This window comes from Otolemur garnettii, unplaced genomic scaffold, assembly GCF_000181295.1.
Source record: "Otolemur garnettii isolate 467f Iridium unplaced genomic scaffold, OtoGar3 scaffold00027, whole genome shotgun sequence".
NCBI lineage: Eukaryota > Metazoa > Chordata > Mammalia > Primates > Galagidae > Otolemur > Otolemur garnettii.
This window is the reverse complement of record NW_003852422.1, coordinates 441940-463129: the sequence shown is the minus strand read 5'-3', so window position 1 is coordinate 463129 and position 21190 is coordinate 441940. Positions and strand designations below refer to the sequence as shown.

Here is a 21190-nt window from a genome sequence, read left to right as displayed (position 1 = left end):
CTCATTCTACACTACCCAAGGCTTGCATGGTGGAGTTTCTCCTCACAGTATTTGGGGTTCACAGGGATTTTTCACCATCTGTATTGTAAATATTTAGTTTTGTTGTTTGGTTGCTGTTTTTAATGGATTCCAAACGAGTGAAAAATTAACTCACTGCTGCACAATATTCCTGCAACCTTCATTTAAAAAAAGTTCCAGGAAAGGTCTCTGGCCAGTACCATGTTTGCTCTTGCAGACACAGCGGAAGGGGCTGGAGAAAGCAGGCAGGTGTAAATGAACCAAACTAGGTCTGTTCTGAACATATTCAACATAAAGCCAAACAGAAAATCACCAGATTTCTGCACTGTGAAACATTTATTGTCAGGTGACCAAAACAAAAGCACAGAGCTGGACTCAAATCTGTCTTCCCAAGCTGTGGATTGGAGCAGGTCTTATAGCCAGAGGGTCATGAGGCGGGATCTGACTGGATCCTGCAAGGCGGCAACCACTTCTCATCCAGTCCCCAAGCCAATTCCCAATACTCTGTCCCAGAACTTGGGTTCCCTGTGGTTACACACTTGCATCATCTGAGCATGCTCATGTTATATGACCATCAACCTGGGGGGCCCTGCCAAATGAAAAACGCACAATTTTGTTACATAAAATCTGACACATGGACAGACAAAATCTTGCAGCTACAAAAAAAAAAATGCCCTTGTAATAGCAAAAGGTGACAATGGCTAAAAGATACTACACTCATTCTGCTGCTGTTATAATTAAAGATTAATGTAGTTTCCATGTTTACTAACATGAGAAAAGCTACCATATAATGCTGAGTGAGAATGAAATATAGGACAATCTCAATTGCATACAAAATGTATACATGTAAGGACAGATACACAAAGAAAAAGAGATAACAGTGCCACTGTTAATGGGGAAAAAAGCAACTCTAAAATAATTTTAAGAGGTTTATTCTGAACCAAGGAGTGACTAATACCCAGGGCTATACATCTTTAGGGTTTCCGAAAAAGCCACCCAAGGCACCTAGGTCACAGTCTGGTCTTATACACTGCAGAGAGCCAGGAATTGCAGATGATATCATAAATACATAGAAGGCACCTTGGTTTGGCCTTAAAAGGTGTGCAGGAGAGTCTTGCAGGTTATAGGTAGGTTCAGAGAACTCTTTCATGGTAATTGATTAAAGAGTAAAGCTTTGAGGCTTGGTTTCAGTAAAAAAAAGGAATGTGCTAAGTTGAGATAAGGAAGTCTGCTCATCACAGACAACCGACAACACACAGATCCGATAAGCAAACCGAAGGCTCAGGCTCGCAGGCTGACTCACCCCTGGCCCTGAAGGCCTTAGGTCCTATTCGTGTTGATAATTTAGGGCCTTATTTCTACAGCGTGTTTTGTCGGCTTAACTACAAAGTGCAGTGGCATCAGCCTAGCTCACGGCAGCCTCAACGTCTAAATTCCAGGGGTTCCCAGACCCGGCCTCCCAGGGTGAGGGTTACAGGCGTGAGCCCCCGCCAGACCGTGATTTCCATAACAGAGGCAAACGGTAGAGGCAGCATTTAACCTCCAAAAGGAAAGCTCATCCCCCAACCCCTTCCTGGCTGGGACCGCAGTTGGAAGGTTTTTCCGGCCAGCAGGGGCCGGTGCAGTTGAGGGACGGCGTTAGAATGGGACTTTTGGCCTACAACGCTCACTGCGATGGAGAAAAGGCAAAGTGTGGTCCGAGCTGCGAGGCGAAAAGTAAAGTTTACCGGGCTAGGAGTGCGCCTGGACCTTCAGGAGGGCCCCCCCACAGTCCGGCTGCAGTGGACCAGAGCCGGGATTTGAAATTAAAGATCGACACAGCCCAGCCCACTGCCTGCGCCGTTACAGCGCCTGCCCTCTGCTCAACGACCTCCCAGAAACAGCCACCGCTGCATCCGCCTCGCTTGGGGCTGCACCAGCTCTGCTGACGGCCGGCTACTGCCACGCACCCGAGGCCGACGGGCAAAGTGCTCCCTACTCCACGCCCCGCTCGGAGCGCTCCGCACTACTCCTGGAAACTCCTGCCGCGGGATACAGGACCCGCGCCCCAGCACCTGCGGGAACTCGCCCGGGCAGATCCGCGGCGCAGACGGCACACCGGGACTGGTAGTTTCGCTACGACGAGGCGATCTGGGTTCACGTGCGTCACTCCAGATCCGTAATCTCGCGTCATTGGAACTCGCTGTGCGCGACGGGAGACGAAGAGAGGGCTCGCGCTGCATGCCGGAACTCGTAGTAAGAAGTGGAGCTGGCATGTGATAGTTCGGGAAGCCCGCGTTGAAGCCCGAAATGCCGCAATGCTCCCGTGTGTGGCACACAGTGTTGGTCCCAAAACAACTCCGGGCCCATTGCTGGAGCAGCTTCTCTGGACCCTCGTAAGCGCCTTGTTTACTTGAGGCCCTGAGCGTACGAATGCACGCACGCGACGCACGTCGGACCGTCGTGACGTCAGCACGCTCCAGGAAGCCGGCGCGGGCTGACGGCGGGTGGAAGCCGGTGCTGGAGCGGAGCCGCCAAAACAACTCCGCCGCCTGCTCTGCATTCTCGATGGAGTCGCCGGTCACGGGCCGCGTTCCCTCCGAGGGCGCCCTTCAGGCGGGCGTGGCCGAGGTGCGCTGCCCGGGCCCCGCGCCACTGCGCCTGCTTGAGTGGAAGGTGGCGGTGGGCGCGGCTGTGCGCATAGGTTCCGTGCTGGCTGTGTACGAAGCCGCCGCCACCGCGCAGCCCTCCGGGCCCACCCCGTCCCGCGCAGCATCTGGGGGCAGCGTGCGCGCCGCACGGGCCGAACGCAGGCTCCGGTCGGAGCACGCGGGCGTGGTGCGGGAACTGTGCGTGCAGCCTGGTCAGGTGGTGGCCCCCGGGTGAGTGTGCTGCACTGGAAGGCTGATGTTCCAGGGCTTGGGAGGGGAGGATGGCGGCGGTGAGTAGTGGCTCTCAGGGCGAAGGCCTCCTGGGCCAGGGGTGGGTCTCCTGAGTCCTGGGCAGGGGAGAGGGGATTCCGGATCTTGGGCCGCCAGGAAGGGAGACGAGTCTTGAGATAGGGAGATGCTGTGCTGTGCTGTGCTGGGAGGGTGCGGGGGCAGGCTTGGGTCTGGAGCAGGGGCAGGTCCCGAAGAGGGGGTTCGGGACGGGCACTTGACCAGAAAGTGCCTCGAGGCCACCTTCCACTATAGCTGCAGCGGGGTTGGCAGAGGCGCCCCAAGGAGCTGCGCTCCATGAGAACATCAGAAAGAGGACCCAAGCATTTCACAGATGGACAGGCGCCAGTTGTGATTTTACCAACCGAGGGGCATTTTGAGTTAAAACAAAATTTCTTAGCGATCTGGAGTTGCTCTTTGGGGGGAAGATACGCATTCATTTCTTTTTTCCTGCAGTAATGGTCCTCTTTCCCTTTTTACAAGTTAAGAAAACTCAGGCGGCTTTGAGTACAGGTCTTAACTACGCAGGCTTCAGACTTGTGATTGAAGTATTAACTCTTGGGTGTGTGTACGTCTTTACATTCCTGTAAATTTTATGAAACTCAGTTGTAAAACTTGGTGTAGTTCTGCTTCATAGTTAAGGAAAGTGCACGAACCAGATCCTGTAGCCAAGGCTGTGTTGGCCACAGCGTGTGACTTCACAGGCTGGGTCCAGGTGGCAGGGCTCCGTAGCTGTTAGTACCAGTTAGTTCCAGTCTCACAAAGGGCTATCCTTCCTTTCATGAAGTGCTTGAATATGTGTCCAAATTATGTCTGAATTATCTATGTTATGTTCTGAGATTGGATTGACACGTGGGCACACAGTGTGTGTACATGTCCCTGTGGCTGTTCTGATCCTAAGGAACAGAAACTACAGTGAAAAGTGAGCAATCCTTGGAGTGGGTTGGGTGCCAGACCTTCCCTCTGGAGAGAAAGTTACCTTTCCTGTGGGCACCACTCCCTCACCCTGTGGCTCATACCAGCCTGCCTTTGTTGAATATCTGCTAGATGACTGATTCCACAGAAGTGAGGACTGTATTTTCATGGCAGCGCACAATGCCCTGGCTCCACTTACCAGCTAGAGAAGCAGCCTCGGCACATTGTTTGGAGATGGAGCCTGGGTCCTGATGCTGCCCCGGTCCTGATGCTGCCCACTGATTGCTAATGGGTGGACATGAGAGGTTCAGGCTGCATGCTGAGCAGGAGCTGTCTGCATGGCTTCTTCAGACAGACAGGGCTGTGGGCTCAGTGGGCACGGTAGCTGGAAATCAGAGGGGTTATCTGACCTTCACTTGAGCCCTGATTAGTACTCAATCTGTCAGCCCATAACCTTCGAAGTGAACCCAGAGTCAATATGTTCACTCAATGGAAGACCTCTTCAGGGCTTTCATTCTGGTCTTCTGATTATACAGAAAGAGCCACTGGAGCCACGGTTTGTCACTTGGTTATATAGCTCCTTAGTGTAGAAACATTCAAGTAAGTTAACCTAGTGAATCTGACCAACCCCAGTGCATGGATCAATCAGCCAGGTAATTTGTTTGATGATAAGTTTCCAGAAGTTTGTAGCCTCCTTTTTCACTATCATCTTTTTTTTTTTTTCTTAAGATCTTGGGATGCCTTACAGCAATGGTTCGTCATCACAGGGCTCTTTCAGAAACTGATATGTTTTCGTTTCTCCTCTGATGAAGCATCTAGGTGGCACCAAAGGCATTCCTGTAATTCCAAGAGGCTCACTGGTTATTGTGCCACCAATCCATGGGTGGCAGCTGAATCCCTGCTTTAAAGAAAGTCACAGCAATAGGATGTTGACTTTAAAACGCTTCCTTCTCCGTTTCCGTGTGTTTCTCCTCCATTTTATGAATGTTCCAGGGAGTGTTGTGTTAACATAAAGTTAACTTTTCCGGGGGTATTCCTACATACCCTGAGCATGCATTCAGGGACATGGGTGTGATGAGTATAGAAGGAAGCCATCAGCACAAGTATTGGTTTAAAGCTCTGTGTTTGGTCTGGCAGTTCTAATTTTGTGCCTAGTTGGATTCTGCAGATGTACTTGGAGTTCGATTCAGAATGGCTGTCAGTGCTATTGCAGTTCAGTCTGGCTGGAGCTATCCTGCCTCTTGGGGGGCCTCAGTCTGGAGTGTACAGGTGGTGTCCTCCCCTAGAGTAGCTGCTGCACCTTTTTGAACACAGTTTGAAAATCACTAGATTATGTCACTTATTGACAGGTTTTGTAAACAGAGTTTTCTAGTGTGTTGCCGCGGTGTTGTGGTGGCTTTCCTGGCATTTCTCCACAAACGGCTGCAGGTGGAGCCTGCCATAGTTTTTATTCACAACTCGTCAGCAGTGGTTTCCTCTGAAACATGACCCCGAGCAGTACTGGGGGGCTGCTTTCACATAGACTTTTCTTAGTAAGTACAGTCTGCTCTCCACCCTCATGAGTTCCATGTCCAGCAGCATTTGCTGGATGTAAAACCTGCCTATACGGAGGCCACCTTTTGGTGTCTCTGGGTTGCGCGTGGCCCGTTGTAGGGCTTGAGTATGAGACTATCATATTTTGCTATCTACAGGGGTCCTGGAACCCAGGACCTATGGATATTGAGGGGGTGGTAATGTGTGGAAGCTTCCTAAGGGAAGCTTTGAGCTGTGTGTGCCCTTCGAGTAGGGAATGCTGGCTCCATGATGCCAGAAAGTGATTGTTGCCAGCCGCAGCCCTTGCCTCTGACACTCTGGACATCGGCTGGTAAAACAATGTCTTCGCCCCTCCAAATAGCCTAAGCCACAGCACTTTCTTTAAACAGGTTTCTTCTGTGTTTCTCTGTAGGTGTGGCCACTTCCTGCAGCCTCCCCACAGTCCTAATCAGTGGCTTCAGAGCAGCTGGGCTGGAAGAGGAGGCCGGCAGGGAAGTGGAGCTGTGCTGGGGTCTTGGTGCTTCTGCCCACTGACGGCCCAGCCATTTGACTTTCCCTCAGCAAGTCCCAGTTAAAGCTGTTTTATAGCTAATTTATTTTGACAATCTCCAGAAATTTGCTTGAAGTTACAGGTTCTTGAGATCTTTATATAGGAGAGCAAGCATTTGGTTGCCATTTGCTTTAAATGCTTATAGGCTAAGAATTAGGTACAGACCTTTAGGGAAACCCCTTTAGATTATTTAAATGGCACATTACTTCTATAGACCAGTGTTGATGTGAAATCATAGCTGGTTTGGAGAAGAATCTGGCCCTACCCCTGGCTCCTCTGGATGTGTAGGGAGGGATCTGTTTGTGGGCCTGTCCTGAGGAGCCCCATACCCACCCCTCCTGATGCCAATGTGAGCTGAGGCTCCCATCACAGCACAGCGCCTGCCCGGCTGGCTGGTCAAAAATGGGATTCTGGGGAGGCTGACTGAGGGACAAGCAGGTAACCTGACCAGCAGGGGCAGAAGCCAGACCCCTAAGCTTGGTACCTCAGGGCTTCATCGAACTCTGCTTTCTATGATTACTGACTCTTGATGGACCTTTGCAGAAAGTCTTGGGAAACACAGGTCAGATTTTCTCAGGTGTTCAGGAGACTGTTGGTGACATCGCGCAGAATTCCTAGAGAGGACCTGCCGTATCTCTCAGGCTCTTTGCTGTGTCTACCCTGTGGTGCCGTGTGCTGGCTCCTGGCCCAGGACATCTTCATGTCTAAGGCTTTCCTATCTGTTGTTGCCCTGCATCTTCATCTTTTCATGGGCTTGTAAAAATCCTTATTTTTAAGGAATGAAGCAAAGTATCTTTGAAGAAATATCATTAAACTCATTACTGGAGCCTGGAAGCACAGACATGGGCAGTGGCCTATGTGACAGTGTGATGTTGTTGACACTGATGCTCTGACTTTGAGGTGTTCCCTCTGGCCAAAGAGCCCTTGACCCTGCTGGACACAGGCTACTTGATGGTGGCCTTTTAGCTGAGACTATGTGTGAGAGAATCTGAGAAGCAAATTGGTACAGCCAGCACACTCTCACCAGGGCCTGAGGAACAGACAAAAAGCTCTAATCATATGTTCTTCCAGTGCTTAGAACTTAAGTCTGAAATATTCTTGGTATCATGGCATGTTGATAAAGCAAAGAACCCTATCTGGGACTATGTGAGTGAGCTTTAGGCAGTGTGTTGAAGCAGAGCACCAGAGTGAAGTGGTGGAGTTTGGGGCCCCTAGAGCCTCCAAATATAAACAGCAGGTGTCACTGAATATGTGAAAAATCACTAACCAAAGCCAGGCACTGTGACTGCAGCTGTAACTCTTGTCATCAGCAGTGTTCATCCTGGCCACGTCAGTGGTTATTCTCAGAAGAAGAACAGTTCTAGGGAATTAAAAATACTGCATTTAATGGAGTTGAAATTATCACTAGATTGTCATTTTGTCCGTAACAGGATTGTGTTCTATCAGGTAGAAAAGTTGAAACTGAAGTTCCAGAAGGTGTTTATAAATGATTTCCTTTTTTTCTCTAAAGATCTGCTTTCCTTTTGGTCTGTTGTCATCATTTACAGGGAAGCGTTGAAGTCTCTGGAGAAAGGGGAAACTACATAAAATAATCAGGGAATGTGTGGTGACCTGTGTGCAGGTATTTAACCCTGGGTGGCACCTCACCTCCTCCTCAACAGCCTGTGCCCAGGAGGAACACTTGCATTACCAGCTTTTGGAGCAAGAGTGCTGTTAAAAAGCAGGAAAAAAGATTCCTGTGTAAAGTGGAAATTATCCCAGCAGCAGCATTGCTGTGTGTATTGCTTTGTAGATTTTAGAATCAAAAATCTTAAAAAATTATAATAGACTAGAACTTAACCTCAGACTGGTACCTCATTTCATTGTTCTACAATTACGCGTGATGAAAGGGTTTTAAAATTCTAAACACAGCTCGATTATGTGCTAACGAAGCTGTCTACAGAAGTCTTGTCTTGGAAATAAACAACTTTTTCATATTGATATCAAGAATCTTGATGAATTAGTAGATTCTTTAATTAAATAATTTATCATTTGATGTTGATACCTGCACTATTCAAAAAATTGTTAAAAAGACATTTGTGGGCTTGGCACCTGTGGCTCAAGCAGCTAAGGCATCAGCCACATACACCAAAGGTGGCAGGTTCGAATCCAGCCTGGCCCCACCAAAACAACAATGATGGCTGCAACCAAAAAACAGCCAGGCGTTGTGGCGGGCGCCTGTGGTCCCAGCTACTTGGGAGGCTGAGGCAGGAGACTCGCTTGAGCCCAGGAGTTGGAGGTTGCTGTGAGCTGTGATGCCACAGCACTCTACACAGGAGGATAGCTTTAGGCTCTGTCTCAAAAAAAAAGACATTTGTGTCTGAAACTTAGGAAGCTGTCACTTTGTTTAATTCATCCCATAACATTTGGTTAATTTGTATTTCAGATGAGGTTTTGCTTTGCTTTTTACCCAAAAACCGTTTTTGTTTTTACCCATAAAACTGTTAGGCCTGGGCGGCACCTGTGGCTTAGTGAGTAGGGCACCAGCCCCATATACTTAGGGTGGTGGGTTCAAACCCGGCCCCGGCCGAATTGCAACAGAAAAATAGCCGGGTGTTATGGTGAGCGCCTGTAGTCCCAGCTGCTCAGGAGGCTAAGGCAGGAGAATCGCCTAAGCCCAGGAGCTGGAGGTTGCTGTGAGCTGTGATGTTACAGCACTCTACCAAGGGCAAGAAAGTGAGACTCTGTCTCTAAAACAAACAAACAAACAAAAAACCTGTTAGGCCTTTTTGCTTCCTTCTGTGTGCACTGGTGGCTCACCTGTGCTGGGTGTCTGGTCTAACTTTTTAGATAAAAACCTTTGCGGTGTGAGGATTTTCAGAATTCTGTGTTTTGAGACATATCTCAGTTTTATTTTTTTTAATTTTAGAGTGAATCATGAAATTATCAAGTATCTGGGGACAGAGGAGTGGAATGAGTCTTCAGTTTTAAATATACTTTGAAGCAATGCACAAATATTGATAGCAAGGCTAAAAACAAGAAATGAAAGTTGTTTGTCTCAGAAAAAGTGCTTTTTGTATTTCGGAGAGAAAGAATCTAAAGCAGCAGTTCTCAACCTGTGGGCCGCGAGCCACATTAAAGGGCCATGGCATTAGGAAGGTTGAGAACCACTGATCTAGAGAGAATGGAAACAGCCAATTTCAAAGTATTCACCTGGTATTTTACAGGGTAAATACAGTTTTCAAAGAGTATGAAGAGCTGTCTTAATGGGTTTTTAAGCAATACATAATTTCAAGACAAAATTGAACTGAAATTTAACTTATGTAATAATTATCTTTTGAAGTAGCTTTTAAAAGATTTTAAGTAGTTTTCATATAAAATTGTAAATAGTGCTGGTTCCATACTATTTTGGTGAGTTTTTTGTTGGCTATAAATTGATGGGAATGATGGAGGCAGTTACTAATAGGTATACACCACAGCCTTGGCTTTTTATCTTGAGCAGACATGGGGATGATTATTGCTTTCAAAGGCTGGAAGCACTTAGGTGTGACACCCTGGGGTCTGTGGAAATTCTGTGAGGACGGCCTTTCCTGAAGGCCTTTTCCTACCCCCACCCCCTCTACAGAGAGGGCAGGAAAGTCTGGACGGTGTGATGCTTGCCATTCTTCCACCTTTGGAACATGGTAGGAAAGTAGCATTTTCTCAGGTGAATCACTGGACCACCTGGCAGAGTGTGCAACAGTGACAGGAATTGGGGCAACCTGTACTTACTTCTGCTGCTCCAAGTGCTCTAGACTTTGTCCTTCACAGCCACAGAGTCACCAGAGCCCGGCCAGCCCAGTATGCAGAGTGGTCTGTTTTGGCCCTGGGTGACTCCTGTGCCAGTGACTGCCCCTGGTGTGTTGTGGCCCCAGTCCATTCCTCTGGCCAGGAGTGGTGCAGCGACAGCGGTCCCAGCAGAGGGACTAACAGCACTGTTTCCTTTAACGCTCTCTTTGGGTATAATTTCAGAGTTAGAGAAAACCTCTCACATAAGCTTCACCCAGACCTCCTGACTGTTAACTTTTGTTTTGTTTGCTTTATCTTTCTCTCCCAGGGCACACAGTTTTTCTAAAGATTGGAAGAATAAGTTGCAGATATGTCACTTCGCTCCTAAATACTTTAGTTTTCTAAAAGCAAAGATCTTCTCTTAGGTAACCGTGGTACCATTCTCAAAATGAGAAATTAGCGGCAGTGCAGTCCTGTGTCCTGCCCTACAGAGTCTCCTGATAGTCCAGCGATGCCTTCCTAAGGAAAGCAGACGGCCTGTGTGGCATGTCTGGCCACCATGAGCCTGTTCTGTCTTCTCTTTCCCGTGGCATTATGAGCCAGAGTTCTGCACAGCAGCGCTTGGTTAGATTGTGATTAAGCGTTTGTGTAGGTCTGTCCCCAGCAATGAAGCCTTCTCACAGGACAGAAATCTCAGCCATGTGATGTTAAATGTTGATCAGTGGGTTATGGTGGTAACTTTCTGTAGCAGAAAGTTACTAGTTTCTCTGTTGTAATTAAGTATTTAATGAGAGGTACTTTATTACTATGTAAGCATCTTAAATTCGCACTACACTCTGACACACCGTTTTGGCATGTTTATGATTCCTGCCCAAATCTCCTTATTTCTGAGGTGATTGTGCAGTGGTGACATTCTCCATTCCAGCATTCCTTCACCATTTTCTGTGGGTATTCTACTAGAAGAACAAATGATAACATGTCTACTTAGTGGTGTGGGCTTACACGTTCTTTCATTTGGTGGGTTATACCCATTATAATTATTGGCCTTAATGCTCAAATTATCCCAGATTTGGCCAGTGGGAGCCCTGCCAGGCTGAGTCTCAGGACACTGCCTTATTTTTTTGGTATAATGTGATGTTTATGTTCCTGCTCTCCTGGCTGCAGACTTGTTATCAGCCATTTCTCCAAGAAGTCTTGCTTCTTGGGAAAAAATTTATAATGATTATTTTGTAAATAAAGGTACATTTAGCTTTTACATTTTACCTATGAATGGTGAATTTAGGGGTGACTTTTGGGATACCATATGTTACAATATGTATGCAAATACAAATTCCTTGACCTTTATCTTGTACCATATTAAAAAATGACTCAAAAATAGATCACAGGACTATAAACTGGTGAAACTTTTCAAGAAAATCTTACTAACCTTGGGAAAGGCAAAGATTTCTTTTTTTTTGAGACAGAGCCTCAAGCTGTCACCCTGGGTAGAGTGCTGTGGCATCACAGCTCACAGCAATCAACCTCCAACTCCTGGGCTCAAGCAATTCTCCTGCCTCCACCTCCCAAGTAGCTGGGACTAGCGGCGCCCGCCTGGCTATTTTGGTTGCAGCTGTCATTGTTATTTGGCGGGCCAGGCCTGGATTTGAACCCGCCAGCTCAGGTGTATGTGGCTGGCGCCTTAGCCGCTTGAGCCACAGGTGCCAAGCCAAGGCAAAGATTTCTTAATAAAGATACAAGAAAACCCAAACATGATAAATTACACTTCATCAAAATTTTAAAAATTGCTCTTTGAAAAACAGGCCATGAAAGGCTGAGTACAGATGGGGAGGGCTATGTGACACCCTTTTCAGGTACTCAGTACTGTCAGTGCCCAAGATCTCACCCATCTGTGGCTCATCCTTTGTCCTCTTGGGGCATTTCCTGAGCACCAGTTTCTAATTGGTGAGGTGCATTTCATCACTTTCACCTTCTTTGGATTTGGCTTTGGTGACAAGGCTAAGAGTTCTGCCTCATTGAAGACCTCAAAGGCTGGCTTGGCGCCTGTAGGTCAGTGGCTAGGGCACCAGCCACATACCCCAGAGTTGGCAGGTTCGAATCCAGCCCGGGCCTTCCATACAAGGACAACTACAACCAAAAAATAACCAGGCGTTGTGGCCAGCACCTGTAGTCCCAGCTACTTAGGAGGCTGAGGCAAGAGAATCACTTAAGCTCAAGAGTTTGAGGTTGCTATGAGCTGTGACACCACGACACTCTACCTAGGGTGAAACTTTGTCTCAAAAAAAAAAAGACCTCAAAGACTTCCTCTTTCTACAGGTTCTTTGTTTTTGTTTTTGTTTTTTTTTGGCCGGGGCTGGGTTTGAACCTGCCACCTCCTGCACATGGGGCCGGCACGCTACTCCTCTGAGCCACAGGCGCGCCTGACTTCCCCTTTTTAAAATAAGGTTTATGTCTTTACTTTGAGTCTGACTTTTTGTGTACGGTGTCAAATGCTGTCTGGTGCTCCAGCACCACTTAGAAGATGACTGTCCTTTGTCCAGTTTTACATCAGAAGTCACTGGGTGAGCACTAGGGGTACTGACCTTGGATGTCCCTCACTGCAGCTCCATGGTGCATCTTGAGGGCAGGTACAGACACTCCCTTCGTTCTGTTCTTCAATTTTGTAGCTGTTTTTGGGAAAGTTTTTGAGTAGGCTTGTTTGCGCCTGCAGAAGCCTTGCTAGGATTTTGATTGGAACTATAGTAAACCCACAAATCAGTTTGGGAGAACTGACAAGTATGCTGTGTTGAGTCTTCTAGTCATGAACATGTGAAGTCTCACTTATTTTACTTTATTTGTTGTAGGGTTAGGGTCTTGTTATGTTGCCTGGGTTCATCTTGATTTCCTGGTCTCCAGCAATGCTCCTGCCTTGGCCTCCTGGGGTGCTGGGATCACAGGCGTCAGCCACCATGCCTGGCCCATGTCTTATTGGGACCTCTGATTTCTTGCATCCTGTCTCAGATACTCAGCATGTGCATATGATTGCTGGTCTCATAACTAAATATTTCATTATCTGTGGGACCATAAGTGATACTATTTTTAAATTTTGGTTTCCACGTGTTCATTGTTCGTATTCAGAAATGCTGTTGATTTTGGATCTTATGACCTTGCTGAGCTTCTTGTTAGAGTTTTGATTTGGAAGATTCCTTGGGATTTCATTTCTTCTCAGCCTGTCTCCCTCACTGCTAGGACCTACAGTTGAGTAAGTGTGTTGGGAGCAGACATTCCTCCTGCTCCCGGTCTGGAGGATGTGATGCCAACTGTGGGACTTTTCACAGATGCCGTCATAGAATAGAGGCAGCTCACTGCTTCCCCATTTGCAGAATTACTGTGAGTCCTAGACGTAAGAGCCCTGGGGTTTTCTTTCTCTGTTGTGCTGTCTCTGGTTTTTGTGTCCACCTGCCATTGACCTTATGCAGCAAGCTGGGAGGTGAGTGGTGACACAGAGAGATGCCATAAAGGTCCCTCTGGCATTAGCACCACCAGTGACTCTTTGAGTTTGCTGTGCCCTAGAGTCAGTAGATGGTATGATTTTTAGAATTCTGACATTAATGCTCTTAGTTAAGTTTCTGTGTTTTGTCTTCAGAGTGTTTTTATATTTCTCCTTTTGTTCACAGAATATACAATAGTTCTGACCCTCTGCTAGAATCTCTGATTTTTGTGTAAAATCTGGTCATATGGGTAGATGAGTTACAGAACCGTACTCATTCCTGGTAAAGTAATTTGATGAGATTAAAGAAATTATACTTGTTGCTTTAAAAAGTTCAACAGTTAAAAACTTGACACAGGTTGAATATTTCTTATCTGAACTGCTGGGACCAGCATGTGTTGGACAGAGGCTTCCTGTGGACTGACTTCTCCCTTTTTCTTCCCCCTGCTCCCAGCTGCTGAGCTCCTGCGGCCTTGCTGGGGTGTTGGAAAGCTCAGCCCCTCTGTGTACCCTGCAGCATCTCATTGTCCTTCCTCCTCACCCCAGGTGACCCATCCATGTCCATCCTGTTTCCTCATGGGAAGAGCCCACCACTCCCCCCAGGAGCAGGCCCCTCACGTACCCTCCTGCAGTGGTATGAGCTTCCCCTAGCCCAGCACACCAAGTTTTAGGGATACAGACTGGGGACCTGTGTGTCTATACTCAACCTCTCAGTGTGGTGGGCGGGGGGCGGGCCTGCTCTATCCTTGGGAGTGCCTGTGGCCTGGCTTCCCCCTGTCCTCATCCCTTCTCAGCTTTGAGCATCTGCTCCATCTGTGGTCAGCTGTTTCCTGGGGGTCAACAGAACAGTTGGTGCATGAGTGGGGCGGGGCTGAGTGTGTGTTCAGGGCAAGAACCCCTCTGCGGGCAGTGGGCTGGCTGCATAGGCTGGTTTCCCACAGAGAGGCCCTGGGCAGGCCCCCCTGCTGGACACTGGCTGGGCCAACACAGCCTCAGTCTGGTGTGTGTCAGGCTTTCTCATTTCCTGGCATTTCAAAAACTACTGCCCGCTAACCAGGGTCCAGATGTGTGAAGAAATCGTGTCTGTGTTTACATGAACACTGGGAATATTGTAATAGTTCTGTCACAAGTGCAGACAAATCATGGACATTTTCTATACTTGGAATAACATACGGGAGGTAGTTTATTGTTTTTTGGTATTATACCAATCTATTGCTTAGTGCATTTAATTAACAGAGTTTTAGTTTTTATAAATTCTCTATCACAAATGTAAGAGGATCATATATCAATATTTAATTTTGAGACAATTTCTGTGTTTTCCCTAAGTCTTCTGTCCCAAGTAGACATCCTCAGTATTTTCAGCTGTCCTATATACAGCAGAGAATTGGTGGTTTGGTTTTGTTTTACATGAGAAAGACCCACAGGTGAGAAGTCCATTCATTCAGAAAGAACGAAGTGGGAGCGCTTGCAGCCTGCAGCATCCATGTAGAGAGACAGCACCCGCTTTGTGTTATGCAGGCACTCTTTCCAGCACAGCATGACAAACCAAGAGATTGTAAAATGCTCTCCCTTTTGTGTTTTGTAGTACGGTTCTGGTGAGACTGGAAGGATGTAGCCACCCTGTTGTCATGAAAGGCCTGTGTGCTGAGTGTGGCCAGGACCTGACCCAGTAAGTACCTTGAGGGAGAGGACTCTTGGTGTTTGATGTGAGCTGATCTCTGGGGTGCAGGGTGGGACCTCAGCTGCAGGCGTGGAACACCAGCTCCCTCTGCTGTGTCCTTAGTGTACTCTCTCCTTACTTCCTGAGGCACCAAGTGAGTGTGCCTGCCACGTTCTCGGGTATGGTGCAGATATGCTGGAGGGCTGTGGATACGCGGGTCACTCTTGGAAGGTGGCTTTCCTCTTCAGGAGAACCCCATCCCAAGCTCCTCTGGCCCACCTCTGAGCCCCATGCCTCAGGCTGCCCACCTCTGAGCCCAGTGCCCCGGGTTACCTACCTGTCTTCCCCTTGCCTCGGGCTGCCCACCTCTGAGCCCTGTGCCTTGGTTGCCCACTTCTGAGCCCCATCCCTCAGTCTGCCCACCTGTGACCCCATCCCTTGGGCTGCCCACCTCTGAGCCCTGTGCCTTGACTGCCCGCTTTTGAGCCCCATCCCTCAGTCTGCCCACCTGTGACCCCATCCCTTGGGCTGCCCACCTCAGAGCCCTGTGCCTTGGCTGCCCGCTTCTGAGCCCCATCCCTCAGTCTGCCCACCTGTGACCCCATCCCTTGGGCTGCCCACCTCTGAGCCCTGTGCCTTGGTTGCCCACTTCTGAGCCCCATCCCTCAGTCTACCCACCTGTGACCCCATCCCTTGGACTGCCCACCTCTGAACCCTGTGCCTTGGTTGCCCACTTCTGAGCTCCATCCCTCAGTCTGCCCACCTGTGACCCCATCCCTTGGACTGCCCACCTCTGAACCCTGTGCCTTGGTTGCCCACTTCTGAGCCCCATCCCTCAGTCTGCCCACCTGTGAGCTCCATGCCTCAGTCTGCCCACCTCTGACACAGTGCTCACTCTCATTTCCCTGCTGGGTGACATGAGTTGTTGCTGGATTTTCTTTTCCTTGTATTTTTACATTTGAGGGTCTTTTCCACTTTCCCCTGTCTGACTCTTACAGTTATTTTCACAGAATGTTTTGTGTGTGTGTGAGCGGCTGCACCTGACCGTAACCACAAGATCTGTTTTCACACATCTCCCTGTCTTTAGACAGTGCAGAACATTTTCACAGTTGCCAATAGGGTGAAGTTCTGTACTGAGATGTCAGTTTGTCAGTTAAAGTAGAAGTTAAATGCTGTTATGCTTAATTGACGTCTAATAGGGATACGAGTGTTTGAGCCCTTCCTTGTGTTCCCAGGCTGCAGAGTAAGAATGGGAAGCAGCAGGTCCCTCTGTCCACAGCAACCGTGTCAATGGTGCACAGCGTGCCAGAGCTGATGGTGAGCTCTGAGGTGAGTTGGGGCATCGCTCACCGGGAGGACCCTGTCTGTGGCCATCACCAGGCGCAGACGTTAGTCAAGTGCTGCCTTCCTGGAGCACAGATAACTGGTATGGGGGTCTCTCAGGAGGAGTCCTTGGCTGCACACCTGCGTGTTGGGTCTCCAGTGTTGCCAGTACCAAAGTGAACACTGGGGCCCTTTGAGCTGGGGAGGCATGTGATCAACCAAAGAATATGGGGCTGAGAGGTGATGGCACTGCCACGGGCATGGGCCAGGCAAGCTGAAAGGAAGCACTTGGATGGGATGGTCGGTGAGGCAGAGATGACACATGGGTGGCCCTTCAGGCATCACTGCTGCTTCTGCCTGGGGAGCTATGTTCAGGCTTTGGCGAGAAGGGGGCCAGGAAGAGAGACCCCAAGTGACATTCGCAGTGCAGTCCACCCCCCCACCAGAAGGGGTGGATGTAGGGAGGGGATGTGGGTACCAGTGCACAGGGCTAAAAATGAAACTGGCTCATCTCTGAAGGTCTTATCTGCATATTTTTGAGAGCCATGTAGGGCACTGCTATTCAGAGGCTTCCCACCTCATGTTCTTCTAGGTTGCGGTCCCTGTGAGGAGCAGGAGGCAGATAACCCCTCACTGGGCTTCACCACCTGGGGTGGGGACACTGGGAGCATTTCTGCACTTACCGTGAAAAACTAGTTTTTTATCCTAGTCATAAGGCTGTTTGAAAGTAGATAAAACATTTTTTAGTGTTGTGATTTTGTAGATAATGTGCTTTTAAATGATGTGTACCAACTTTTTTCTTTTCTGTATGTGGGAAAAACAAAATGTCAGAGAACATTAATCTAGATTTCCTGAATTAGTGAACTTCAAACAAGTGTAAATGTGTGTGTAGAAGACAGAACTAGGCAGCCTGGGATAAAGGAGATGGTGGTGTCCCTGCTGCTGCCTCCAGGACAGGGTGGCTGTCTTCTGCATACTCTCTTGAGGACTTATTTTCCTTGTCTGTTCTGCAGCTCACTTTAAATGAGCTGCTTCCTAGCATCCATGTAAATTTTTATAGAAACAACTAGTCTCTCTTCACTCTCCTTTTTGCTGGTTTACATATTTAACTAAATTGTGGTTATGGGGCAGACTGCTGTGAATGGGTTTAGACCACACAGAGCTGCCTCGGTTACGTGGAACACAGGGCAGCTAGGGTGTGGCCCTGAGGGCCAGTATGTGCTGGGCATCTCACATGTGTATATGTGTTGCCAACCCGTGTCCCAGTGCTCTGGCTTAGAGCTGAAGTTTGGTTAGGGACATATCTGTGTCCTGTATTTCTTCAGAAAACTGTATCTTGTTTTGGATCCAGTACACTTTCTCATTTTTCATTTCTTCTTTTTAACTGTAGCAAGCTGAAGAGCTAGGACGGGAAGACCAGCAACGACTGCATCGGAACAGAAAGCTGGTGCTCATGGTAGACTTGGACCAGACACTGATCCACACGACAGAGCAGCACTGTCCGCAGATGTCGAACAAAGTGAGTGCCCACACCAATGCAGGATGGCCTTCGTGTCACTATTGTTCACAAGTACATCTGCTTATTTTTCCCTATAGGTCAGCATAGGTTTGGGAAACAAACTAGTCAGTCACAGAGCTGTTTACCTGTGCCTTCTAGGAGAGGTGCAGACATCTTCCACATCTAATGTGCTGCCTCTGTGAGTGTGGGGCCTATGTGCAGACCCATACTCACTGCCATCAGCATGTGGGTTCAGACTGAGGATAAGGGGCTAGCCAACCTGGATGGGGAAGGGTACTGCTTTGGGGGTCTAAAGGGTAGGTGGCTGTCCGGGTCTGTCCTCACAAGAACCATGACTGACCTTGAACTCTCCAGGGAGAGTCAGGGGAATTGAAGGGTCAGGGCCCGACACACATGCATATACATAGAACCTGCCTGTAGTTTAGCTTTTCCTTCAGGAGGGAGCAGATGCGGTGAATTTCTGGACCTGAACACTTTTCATGCTTGTTCTCATAGAAATGTCTCACCCAAAAGCTTTTATCAACTTATACTGTCTGTTGTTAACAAGGAAGACCTCACCAACATCGAGTTACCATTTTTATTGTATTTTATTTTATTTTGAGATAGAGTCACCCAGGCTGGCAAGCAGTGGCCCAATCACAGCTCACAGCAGCCTCGAACTCAAGGCTCAGGGATCCTCCCACCTTAGCCTTCCAGAGTGTAGGAACTGTAGACCTGAGCCAGCGTGCCCAGCTGAGCTAGCATTTTTTAAAAAGTGTTTGCTGCATGCAGATAAAGTGTATGTATGTTGGCTCTTGGTTTAAACCTTGGGTGTTCAGAGCTTGTCCTTTCCGGTCTTACCGGTTCCTGGTAACTGCCGGACGCACCTGGAGGTGCCAGCAGGGCCGTAAGTGCTCTCCAACAGGGCCAGGCGCACGCTGGGCAGTCCAGCACAGAGGCCAGAGGGTGCAGTTGTGCATGTTGGGGCTTGGGGAGTACAGCTTCCCGACAACTGCACCTGGTGAAGCTGTGTCCAGACTTCCTCTGAAAGCAGGGCAGCAGTCTAAGCTGAGTTTGCCACGTGAATCAGGAACACATGCATCTGCACAGAACCCTTGGTGTGCCAGCAAGTTAGTAATTGTTACGCACCTGAGTTTCTTTTATGACCAGAATTCAGTCCAGTTACCTGCAACACAGTCAATATTTTTAGTAATGTTAGTTATTTTGTATATTGTGGGAATTTGTCACCTTTTTTTGTGCAGTATAAATGGGGTCTGTACTGTCTTGGCTGTTCCTAGCATCACTGTCCCTTGAAGCTGGGACTTAACAAGTTAGTTTATGGTGGACTCTGTTTTGTTGCTCTTTGCTGCACTTTGCAGATGCTGTTTTGATGTTTTATGAGGCGAAGGTTTCTGGCAACCTTGTATTAAGCAAGTCTCTCTGTGCTGTTTTTTTCAACATGACATGCTTTCTTCCTGCCTCTATCACATTCTGATAATTTTCCCAGTGTTTCAGACTCCTTCGTTATTGCTGTCTGTTGTGGTGGCCTGACAATTGCACTGAGGCCCCAGAAACCACACCCACATGAGACAGCAGCCTTTATAAACTGTTTGTGCTATGGCTGCTCCCCCATTTCTGCCCTGTCCTTGGACAGTTTGTTCAAGACAATTTGAACTGGTGATGATGTGGGTGTTTCTCATGTGCATGTTGGGGTGTCCAGCCTGCAGCTCCTGGACTGTACAAGGATTGTGTGAGGACTGTTTTGCTTATCTGTGGTGTTAGATATCACGAAGATTATGCATGAACTTTTTTTTTTTTTTTTTTTGGCTAATCAGCTTTTGTTAGTATTTGTGTATTTAATGTTGCTTGAGACAGCGCTTCTTTCAGTGCAGTGCAGAGGAGAAAAAAGGTTGGACACTCCCAGAGAAGGTGCCAGTGTCTTAATGTCTATGAGGTGTGGCAGAGGCACAAACAGTCCTGTTTGTATTAAAAGCTCTCTTTGTACCCTCAACTCTGCAGCCTGAGGAGACTTCTGTGGTCAAAACCTATGTTTCACTGCTGAACCCATGAGAGCATGGACACAGGGTCAGGGCGCCCACCTCACCTCTGGAGGCTGGACACCTGTGGGGCTTGGTGCTCCTGAGTACGGTGGAAGTGGTTACTAATACTTCTCACGCTACAGCTTTTTTTTTTTTTTTTTTAATTTCAGGTTCATGTGAGGGCACAAGCAACTAGGTTACAATATTTGCATTTGTTACGTAGAGTGCCAATTTGTAGTTGTGTCCTGTGTGGCACACCTCCACATTATGTCCATTAAGTGGGAGCATGCCCACCCCCCTTTCTCTCCCTCCAACTTGAATTGAATGAGTTTTTCTCTCATGTGGGTGTGAATTAGCTCTCTGCTGGCTTCATATCAGTATTGAGTACGTTGGATACTTGCTATTCTGTTCTTGTGATACCTTACTAAGAAGAATGTTTCATCTCCATCCAAGTGAATACAAAAGATGTAAAGTCTCCATCTTTTTTAATGGCTGAATAGTATTTTATGGTATACATATGGCACAGTTTGTTAATCCATTCATGGGCTGATGGACATTTAGGTTGTTTCCACATCTTGGTGATTGAAAATACAGCTGTGTGGGTGGCACCTGTGGTTCAGTGAGTAGTATTCAGTACCTATATACCCAGGGTGGCGGGTTTGAACCCGGCCTCGGCCAAACTGCAACAAAAAAAATGGCCAGGCGTTGTGGCGGGCAGCTATAGTCTTAGCTACTTGGGAGGCTGAGGCCAGAGAATCACCTAAGCCCAAGAGCTGGAGGTTGCTGTGAGCTGTGATGCTGTGGCACTCTACCAAGGGTGACAAAGTGAGACTCTTGTCTCTAAAAAAAAAAAAAAAAGCTGTGATAAACAATCAAATACAGATGTCTTTATGATAAAATGATTTTCTTTTTTTCTAGGTAGATACCTAGTAGTGGGATTGTGGGGTCAAATGGAATGTCTAATTTGAGTTATTTGAGGGTTCTCCATACTTCTTCCAAAAAGGTTGTATTAGTTTACTCCCACCAGCAGTATAAAAGTGTTCCCTTCTCTCCACATCCTTGCCAGCATCTGCAACTCTGGGACTTTGTGATGTGGGCTGTTATCGCTGTGGTTAGGTAATAATCTCAGGGTGGTTTGGATTTGCATTTCTCTGATGGTCAGGGACGATGAGCAAATGTTTGTTAGCTATTCGTCTGTCATCCTCAGAATAGTTTCTGTTCATGTCTCTTGCCCAGTGATAGATGGTATGATTTGCTCTTTTTATGTTGATTAATTTGAGTTCTCTATAGACCCTACTTATCAAGCCTTTGTTCAATTCATAATATTATTCATAATAATATTTTCCCATTCTGAAGATTATCTGTTTGCTTAAATTGTTGTATCCTTAGGTGTACAGAGCTTTTCAGTTTAAATAAGTCTCATTTGTTTATTTTTTGTTGTTGTTGCAATTGCAACCAAAGTCGTCTTAAAAATCTTTCCCAAGAAAGATTTCCAACATCAAGAGTTTTTTTTTTGTTTGTTT

General features: G+C 47.6%; 1 protein-coding gene and 1 long non-coding RNA gene across 3 annotated transcripts in view; one reads left to right on the top strand and one right to left on the bottom strand.

Annotated features, from left to right (window-relative positions):
* Positions 1 to 335: 335 nt before the first annotated feature.
* LOC111724844 lies at positions 336 to 2171 on the bottom strand. The gene is made up of 2 exons (XR_002773056.1): positions 1968 to 2171; positions 336 to 607 (listed from the first exon to the last, which is right to left on the bottom strand). It is a non-coding gene; the product is annotated as an uncharacterized LOC111724844 (long non-coding RNA).
* Positions 2172 to 2507: 336 nt separating this feature from the next.
* The window catches only part of CTDP1 (CTD phosphatase subunit 1), a 65603-nt gene continuing 46920 nt past the window's right edge, over positions 2508 to 21190 (top strand). For both annotated transcript variants that reach the window (XM_012804263.2, XM_023512410.1), the window contains exons 1-4: positions 2508 to 2879; positions 14733 to 14816; positions 16043 to 16136; positions 17521 to 17649. In XM_012804263.2, coding sequence (XP_012659717.1) covers positions 2566 to 2879; positions 14733 to 14816; positions 16043 to 16136; positions 17521 to 17649 — 621 coding nt within the window. In that variant the 5' untranslated portion in view covers positions 2508 to 2565. The remainder of the gene's footprint in view (positions 2880 to 14732; positions 14817 to 16042; positions 16137 to 17520; positions 17650 to 21190) is intronic.